This window comes from Frieseomelitta varia, unplaced genomic scaffold (genome assembly GCF_011392965.1).
Source record: "Frieseomelitta varia isolate USP_RPSP 00005682 unplaced genomic scaffold, Fvar_1.2 scaffold_418, whole genome shotgun sequence".
NCBI classification, from domain to species: domain Eukaryota; kingdom Metazoa; phylum Arthropoda; class Insecta; order Hymenoptera; family Apidae; genus Frieseomelitta; species Frieseomelitta varia.
In genome coordinates, this window is record NW_025110166.1 from 1333649 (window position 1) to 1343762 (window position 10114).

Sequence of the window (10114 nt, forward strand, 5' to 3'; positions counted from 1 at the left end):
TTCCGACGCTCCGAGGCGTCGAAAGATTCGTACGGTCGGGAAGTTTATAAAAATTGGAACACGCGAGCGCGCGAACAGAATGAGCAACGAGCAATCGTGATTTTCACACGAACGTGGAAATATTTTATGTATAGACTATCTATTTTATGTATTGCGTGGGATTTTTCGCGACCCGATTTATAAGAAGGGATTTGCTCGTGGTCCTCTTCTTTGATTTCAGTGGAACAACGTTAAATAAGGACTCTCCGCTATGACAAAGCTTTAGAAACAACGGGCTTTCGCCCGAGGAATACTGATAATACGAATAATAATAAATTTCCTCAAGACGAAGTCCCGACATTTATTTCATCGAAAGATAAATCAAAATGTAGGTCGAACTCCTTCGGCCTTTTTCGTTGTCCTAAGCTTCTAAGTTTGTTCGCAAGGCAGAATAAATTAAACCGTGGTCCCTGGCACGAAAATACCGGGGGATAAAGTTTTCGAATTTCCCTGTTCGCTGTTCGCAAATCTCGTTGATTTAACTGAACGCCAATTTCCAGAGATCCGTTCGTAAATAAAACACGCGTTCATAATTGAAAATACCAGTTCCCCAGCAACCAGCAACTCGTAAGTCTTGAACGAAAGAACAGTACACGGGATGGAAAGAAAAGTTTGTCCGTGGCTATCATAGATAAATTCAGACACCTTTGATTTGACGGAGATACATGTAAAGAACCGTAAATTGATCTTGATCTTGAATTTCAGACTCAACAAAATTTTTTTTTTCTCTTTGCATTGTATTCTACTCGTTGTGAAGGCAAACCTTTTCTAAAGAACCATAGGTCGCAACCCTATAGTTCTCTTGAGAAGTGGCAAAGAAGTTCCTTAGTTGTCAAACACTTGAAAAATATCATCGTAGCGAAACTTAAACCTCGCATCTGTGAATTTTGCTTGGACATTGCTAAATCACGATGGAGACATTAGAACAATGTGACATCGCGATACGAATGTAATTTTAATAAAGCGTAGGTTTAATGGCACTTGCTCGATTGTGCCCCGATTTTTAAAATAAGAGGGAGACGCACGTGCGGCGAAAATTTTTCATTCTTCTCTGGCGGTAGCTTCCGAAGATTAAGAAAATTGCACGTTGGACTAACTTTCTTGATCGTGAACTTTCTCCACGTGGATTTTACTTGAATTTAATTAAGTCCGATATCGACGAAATTTTCCGGATTCTTCCCTTCCTCGGTGTTCCCTTCGCAAGTGTTCTAGTTTAATGAAGAATTGTGATACTTGATATTCAGTTCTCTCTTTGTGTGTGTGTGTGTGTAGTCGAACGCGTGTTCTTTAATTAAACGGTACCCTTACACATTTTTATACACGTATTTTAATCAAGACACAAATCTGACTTCAGAATGTGTACGTTCACGAAATTATTCAAACTTGTGGACACACTTTATGAATACATTCTTTCGCATTGTATGAAATCACAATTTGAAATTTCGTTAACACAGTTGTGGGACTCGACGATCGTGGTCATATTGGAATATTTTTAAATATGCATTCACAACAAATACCTCGTAATTTCTATATACATTTTTAGATCGATTTAAAGTTTGACCAATATAATCGTATTTGGTTCCAATGTGAAATGAAATTTTAAAATATTTCACGTAACATGAATGTTTTACGTAAAAAAAAAAAATGTTTAATGTACTTTTACGAATCAATGTACATAACTCGTAAATTACGCGTCTGATGAAAAATTGTTAAGTACAAAAGTTGCGTGGCTTCGAAAGGGACAAAGGATGGCTTTTATCAACTTTTTTCATGCATGAAAGAGTTTTAGCGTTGTTTCTTTTGTTCTTTTGTTTCTTTTCTTTTTGTTTAAGCAGAGCATTTTGTTAGGCGCATAAGTTACGCGAATTTCCACACTCTGTATTACCAGAAATACCAATATTACCATATTACGAACGATAACGCTCATAACCCAGTGGGAAACGTCAGTGTTCCTGCCTGTCGCGTTTCCACGCGACGTTCATCGTATCCCTAGGCGATCAACCAAAGACTAACTCTCAACGAATCGTCGCCCCATAAATCCGTAATAATCGCGCCAAGTCGAACACCGCCACAGTAAATTTATTTATTTGCCAAGTATCAATTACTCGATTGCTTGTATACACATATGTACATGTGTACGCGTATATTTTTTTCTTCGCGATAATAAACAGAAGCATTCGTGCCGGAGGACGGTCGCTGGCGATATTTCACCGGTGATAAATCGCCGCGAAATATCCTCTGTCTGGCGGAACAGCGGCGCGTTTCAAATGACACGAGCCGATACGGTGGGGTTGGGTCGCGGGGCCGAGGATTCACAGTCGAAAACAAAGTGTCTACGTGGGAATTCGAAAATATCCACGCAGAAAATTGCGTCGAGTAATTGGCCCCCGCAGCGGGGCCAAACTAAACGCCCCCGGTTTCGGTATATTCGCGAATTACTGAACGCGTATTAGCGTTCCGCGTGTCCGATCGGCGTGACGGGTTCGACGAACCCTCTCTCGCTGCCATTTTCGACAGACAATGCGACGACCCAATGAAATGCCTCGCCCTCGATCGACGTGAATGAACGCTCTTGACGATAGTGCCCTACACTATCTTCCTCGATTAACGTTTTTGACGCGACTTTCGCCGGCTTTCGTCGCGTGGAAAGATAGTTGTATTGTTGTCGGAATCGTAAGAAATTTTCTTGCCAAAGTTGTTGTGACCAACTTTGAAAAATAATTCCTTCGGAGAATTTTTACTTCCTTTTAGTCGTCCTTGCTAATGAGACCAGCTGTTTTATTTAAAACGACCAGCGCACATCAGTGGGCAGTGATCGGCGAATTTTGAGAATGCGACGTTTGGAGGAGAAGTCAGGCTTAACTTTTACAAAAAGTGTAAAGTCTGAGAAAGTACGAAAATGATAAATATGTTTTTTTTTTATATGGGGTTCAGAGTCGCATTGACTACGAGGTTTTTAGCGACGTGCTGGAATTTTTTCTATTTTTATCTAGTAGTTGATAACGTTTTTTTATTGTTTCTGGCAGGTTAGAGCGGTGTTTAGGTTTAATCCGTATTTACTTCTTAGGTTTCTTTAGGTTTATATATTTTCTGCATTCATGAAGCAGGTGTTGGGTGGTAATTTGTTGGTTGCAGGTGTTGCAGAAGATAAATATGTTATTGATGATTGATTGACGATGATAAGTATTTAACTGGTGACATAAATAATAGACTTATTAAATTATTTTGTATTTGTATTATGAGTGTACACAGTCGGTAGTAATTTACGAATGTGACGCCTCGTGGAAAAGTCAGGCTTAACTTTTACGAGAAGTATGAAATTTAAAAAAGGGTTACAAAAACGATAAATATTATTGACGATGATGATGATGATAAATATTGTTGGCGATATTTAAATATTTTGTATTTTGTGAATGTACATAATCGGCAGTAATTTACGAATTTTGAGAGTGTGAGGAAGATTTAATTTTTATGAAAAGTATAAAAAGATGACAAATATTATTGATGATGACATACACTTGAACAATAGACTTGTTGAAATTATTTTGTATATGTGAACATACTGGATAATATCACTCTTCTATCAGTAGACATTTATTTACAAAAGAAAATATCCTCTTGGCGGAAACTGCAATGGATTTAAAGATTGAAACCCCCGTTTTACAATGATTCTCGAAAATTTGATGTACAATTTCTGAACGTCTAGATGATGAAATTTCAACAAGTTGCATTTTCGTGATTCTATTCGTTCTTGCTTGATGTACAAAATTCGCTCAAATTGGCGGAAAAAAAATCATACAGTGAGTTTCGAGAAGTATCTATAAAATGGAGACTTCAATTTTTAAATGCATGGTAGATTCGGTTATAAAGAAAAGTTTTCAATATTTTTACTACGCACAACTTATCGCATTTTCGAGAAAAAAAAGTGTCTTCACTTTTAGCTATCTACTATGTGATGTAAAAGCACTGTTTCTTAGAATAGAATTAGCAACATGTTTCAAAAGTAGAGATTTCAGACTTTAAAGTGAGCTCAAGTTTATCATTGTATGGTTTGTTTTTTTTCTCTTTCAAAATTATAACAATTCCAATATTTAGCTTTTATAGTTCTGAATCACTGTACGTTAGTGTGAGCATTTGAGTTGGTATATATAAATTGCAGTTGAAGAACTGTTTGATCATGAATATCGTATTTAATACGTTTCACAGCTTCTTTTAGAGCGTTAGCGTTGCTACTAGATCCATTCTTGGTAAACATCAACAGAAATTTTCCCACGAACGCGTTTCTCATAAAACCCGGTGCCAGTTTTCATATTCCGACCAAGAACGGAGACCGTGCATTAAACCCCGCCTTAACCACTTCTCGTGACGCAATCGCGCGCTTCGTCGCCTCGTAAATAACCGCGTTTGCATCTGATAAATCGACCGCCATTTTGTTTTATCGCCGTGTCCTCGTGTCCACCTGATATCGTGCAGTTTAATTCGCAAAATTTCGCACGTGCCTAGGATAAGAAGCTCGCAAGAACATTCGCTCGATGCGATTAGGTTCTTAAAACGAAAATCTAAAAATTCTAAAAATGACTCACGTTCGTTGACAATTTTTCTGCTTCCTTCTTTATTACCTGAAAAATATATATTTTATATTTTGGGGAATTTTTTGTCAGCTGAAAACGGAAATTTATCATTTAATCCTTTGAGTGTCTATTAAAGTCGTCAAAATCGACTGCACGCAACGAGTTAGAAATGCTATCGTCAATATGCATTTGGGTTCATTTATTTAATTGTTAATATTTGAAATTGTTTCAAGCGTTTTAAATTATCTACGCGACATTCTAGTTTAAATGGATTAAACACTCAAAGGATTAAGTATCTTTCAACATTTTAATGGTGCGACAAGCAGTGATATTTTAAATAACAAGACGGCTGAGAAAGCACGTATATAACGTGAATGTCAAACGAAATTACAATTTTATCCTTTAAGCGGGCAGTCGTATTTTTCGCACCTTTCCGCGGGCAATCTGCTTAGTTTATGACTAATATTTTTACTGTCTTCGAATTTTGAAAAATCTGAGAACATTCTGCTTTAATCTGTTATATATAATATATAATCGGCTCTCGAATCAAATATTCAAACGAACAATTGCCAAAGATAAAAATTTATTTTGAAGAAATTCAAGATTCGAGTTAAAAGAATCGAAATTAACAAGTTTTTTTAAAAGATTCTGTTCGAATTTGTACATTTCTTGTAAAAACATCCATTGTGGAATTTTTGCGGCGTCACACTTAAGAACACTTTTGAACAGTGTTCTCACGAGACAGATTTTTTTTTAAATAATCTGTACAATAAAAGTTCCACGGAGACAAGTTTCATCATTTTAAAACGTTTAAATAAAAATCCATTTTTATATTCGAGTGCTATTCGTTCAATAGTATTCGCCATAAATATTGAGAACTTTTTTCTCTAACACTGAACGAATTATCTGTTCCTCCGACAGAGAAATGTTCATTTTAAATTTAATTTTAATTTAATTTTCATTCAAGGTCCATTCTGTTTGAAACTTTGATTCGCAAGATCACCGGCGACATTTTTCTAAGAATCCACGTTTCAAATAGTAGGTTTGTTCTCGATCAAAAATTATATTCACGACGCATTCACTTTCAGCTGTTACTCAAACACGGCCTCGATGGTGTTGCGCAGCGAACACGCGCCCTCTCCCTCCACCCTTATCGAGCGGGAAAGACACATTGGAATCGCGTGTTTCGAAGGAACCGCGTAACAGATGTTACGTGTGTCGCAGCGATCTCGCGCGAACGAAGCTATAAATCACGACGGGCGAAAAGCCCGTGGAATGGTGTTTCGCGTTCGCGCGAGCCTGTTAATAAAAATCGATGGTTTATCGAGGCCGGCCACCGCCGTTCGAATAACCAACGGGATTTATGGCGCGTTCCACTGCAGCTGCGTCGATGCATTTTGGGCGAAACTGTGCCTGCGGCTCCGGCTGATTTCGCTGTACACTTTTTTAAGAAGCACAGCCTTCTCGTCACGATGTTGCTTTTTAATTTCGAGTCAGAGAGAGAGAGAGAGAGAGAGAGAGAGAGAGATTGATCAACAAGCGCAAGTCAAACGTAATCGATTCAACGCGGGTAATTGGATCATCTTTTAGTCAGAAGCTCGTTCAGCCGCGGAATGAAGAATATACAGGGCAGAACTAATTTCGTTCGGGCCCCGGGCTTCGATTTTAGAAAGCGTGACCTGCTGGTGTCTCTCATTTATCTCATTTGATAGAATCGATATGGCTGACGAGATTGAGGACCAGCACGAACGACGTGTAACGCGGTATTATTATACAAAAACGTAAATCAAGCATGTTATTGCTCCGTCAGTTGCAGAACCGCAGTCGCCGGTAATCCGGGGGAAAAATTCGCTTAATATCGAGCTCGATCGTTTGAAGTTGAACCAGAAACGAAATAAATGGCTTCGATCCTTCGTTACCGCGGCCCCTGTCGAATTAATAAATAAATTTTGTTTTGCAATTGAACGATCGTTTTCCATCCTATAATCGGTAACGTTCGGACGCCGGGATATTCGCGAAATCGTTGTTCCGCGGGAACAGAGACGACGAGCAGCCGGCAGTTAAACCTGGATCTCCGCTAATAAGTACAATTCTCGATGCACCGTGAAATAAATAATTCATGAGAGAAAATCCATTATTACGTCGCGAAATGTCGCCGCGGCGTTCGCGACGAATTTTCCCCTCGGTTAAACTGGCTAAATAATTTACACCCTTTTCTACGCGTCTACTTCATTCATGGCCCTCATCTCTCCGTCCCCCTTCTCTGTAAATAACCACCCTTGTCCACTTAATCCACGTTTTTTTTCGTCGTCCTTGTTTTCGTCACGCTCGAGCCCCTTTCATTCCACCGATCAACGCGATTTTATTAAGATCCGGTGGTTTCGCGAAGCTCCGTTTTTTCCCTTGTTTTCCGTTCGTTCTGCCAACCTGACGGCCGGTTAATGGATTTTCGGAACAGAATTTTTCAATTCGTTCGGACGCGATGAGGATCGCCGTTTCGCCGGAAATCAAGTGGAATAACAATTTCATCCCCTTTGTTTTTCGGCGCGCGACGCACATTTTTCAGACCGACCTACACGCGCGCGTACATGCTTCCCCGAGCGTGTTGTTCCCCGCTTGTTTTTCCATCGTGTAACAAAAAAAAAAAAAAAAAAAAAAAAAAAAAANAAAAAAAAAAAAAAGAAAAAATTGCAGCCGCGAAGTGTCGTCTCGACATGCCTGTACTGCTTGTAGCAGTACAAACTATCGGGGCAAACAGCTCGAAAATATTTGCTCGCCCTCCGGTGAAACATCCCGCCAAATCACTTTTCCCTTTTCACTGGCACACCGGTCCGTGGAAACGCGCCGCCTGGCGATTCGTCGTGGGCTTTTGTTTCGGCCGGTTTTACTTGCGTTAACGGCCCTTTTTTAATTTTTCTCATAAGGTGGTTTCGCATCGCTCGATTATTCGCAAATTTTACCGGTACCGAGATTCGTGTAGTCGAAGATACAAGCAGTTAATCTTCTAGAGTCTTTTAATTTACTTATATATATATATATATATATATATATATATATATATATATATATATATATATATATATATATAGACTTTTAATTTACTTATTTATATATTAGATTTTACTTATATATAGATATGTAGCAGTTGGAGTTGTTTTTTAATTCTAAATTTTACTTCAAGGAATATATATATTTCATTTGTTGAACTTATTACACAAGCAAAAAAAAAAAAAATATCATCATTACAGTAGGCTAGCTCTATGGATCTTATTTTGAACTTATTAGCACGCGTGAACGCACTTTGCAATAGATTTTGCTTCAGAAGCTACTTTTTAAAACATTGATTAGGATAGTGTGTAGATTCATGCAGTTGAAAGTGACAGGCAGATGTCAATTTTTCAAAGTTGCTGTGAATTCTAAATTTTATTTCAGGATATATCTAGATTCGTTTAGTTCAAAACACAGGCAGTCGTTTTTTCAATTTTTTAATACTTGTTTCTAATCTGAAATTTTCTTTTAAAAAGTATTCTTTTAGAATATTGCCTAGATACAGTTGAAAGTACAGGCAGTCGTGTTAACTTTTTAAATTTGTTTCTTATCTTAAGTTTTACTCTAGAAAGTATCTCTTAGAATATTGATTAGAATTGTTTGGCCAGTGTTCAGTTGAATTCGTGTAATTGAAAACATAGACAGTCCTGTTAATTTCTTAAACTTGTTTCTAGCCTTAAATTTTACTTTAGAAACTATTTCTTAGAACATTGATTAAGACGTGCCTAGACTCGTGTAGTTGAACATATAGTAGTTGGAGTTGTTTTTTAATTCTAAATTTTACTTCAAGGAATATATATATATATATATTTCATTGTTAAACTTATTACACAAGCAAAAAAAAAAAAAAAAATCATCATTATAGTAAGCTACCTTTAATCTTATTTTGAACTTATTAGCACGCGTGAACGCACTTTGCAATAGATCACATGATATTGGCGTGCGGTAGATATTCATAGACGAGCCTGTTCGCTTGTAAGGGGATGTTGAACACCTGTTCAACTACGAATCACGTCAGGTGCTCCAGCCGCTTTTATAGCCTCGCCAGGTGTCTCGGATCTTGTCACATGCTCGGAATGTACGTACGAACGGGAAACTTTAGCACCCTTCGGTGGTTTTTATCACGCGCCGAAGGAACATACGATCGAGTCGAATTACAAATTTTCTCAGAGTTACTACGTTTTTTTACCCTAAACGTAAACGTCTACCACGAGTTGAAAAAAATTCATCTAGCAAATGTTCGAGTTGCAAAGTTAAATTATATTTTTCAAATCAAGCGTATTTTTTCAATCAAACGTGTGCAGCGTTTAATTTCTTTTTGACCATTTGATTGCTCGCTAAAATTATTAAAAAGACCGAACAACGTACGATTAAATTCATTGGGAATGCATTCATCCTTTGATGTTTTTGTTTTGTCATCAGAATAACGTTAAATGTTACTTGTCAGTATTATTGTATAATATTACATAATTTATATAATAAATTATTATTATTTAATAATACGCAAACAATAATACTAAAAATATTTGGAGCAAAATCATGCATTTTAAATTACTTTTGACATCGTTGAAAAATTGCTTGTTGAAATAATACCTTAACATTGAATTGCTATTGCTTTGTTTCTGTAATGCATCCAGACATTTTCTTTGATAATTATGTTTCTGCACCGTTATAAAAATTGTAAGAAAGATAATGCGTGGAAAGTGTTAATGAAATGGAAGAAACCTTTTTGGACAACGAGTTCGTGTGATTCGAGCAAAGTACGACTGCACGTGAATGCGATGGTGAATCGCGATAAACGCCACGTTCTGTCGTAATTCAAGGATTAAACGAACCCCTTCCTTCGTGGTGCGGGATTGCTCCTAGCGGGCTAAGCTGTTGTCCAGTCAAGTGACACGCAGCGCGACAGATAAATCGATTTGCATTCCAGGTGATCGCGTTGCTCTCCATATGCACGGTATTCCTGACCTGCTGCGCGGTCCACGCAATCGTCTACCGCAAATCCGCTTACTCCGATGTCGAGGACTCGGTCATATCATCCGTGAGTATAAGTCCGAATTCTGTTCCACTTCTGTGCCACGGACTCGAACCTGAAACGCGTTCCGACAACTTTAATACGCTTGTCATCCGACGAGCTGATTGCCTCGCGATTCAGGTCAATGTTTAGCCAAACGATCGCCCAATGTGCTTGTACTTTAATTGCCCTTTTATGCCACACTGGGCAAAGATAATTGAGGGCTAAGTGTCGAAGAAGCTCTTATCTCTCATCATCGGTATTGGTTGCTGAGGTAAGGTGGGAATAAAATTTATTACAGGAGAATTAAATAGTGAAAAGTATACTGAAAATTATTGACGAACAAATTAACACGCGCGCGATACTTTGCGAACCAAGAAATTCGTGTTTTAGAGTGGCTAGCCGAGTCTTTGAACTTAATTAACCCGGATTGTATTTTTAT

General features: G+C 37.9%; 1 protein-coding gene across 1 annotated transcript in view; it reads left to right on the forward strand.

Moving 5' to 3' along the window:
* The window catches only part of LOC122531855, a 33790-nt gene extending 23965 nt beyond the window's left edge, over window positions 1-9825 (forward strand). Inside the window, exon 2 of the mRNA XM_043660120.1 lies at window positions 9589-9825. Within this exon, the coding sequence (XP_043516055.1) occupies window positions 9589-9825 (237 nt within the window). The remainder of the gene's footprint in view (window positions 1-9588) is intronic.
* Window positions 9826-10114: the final 289 nt, after the last annotated feature.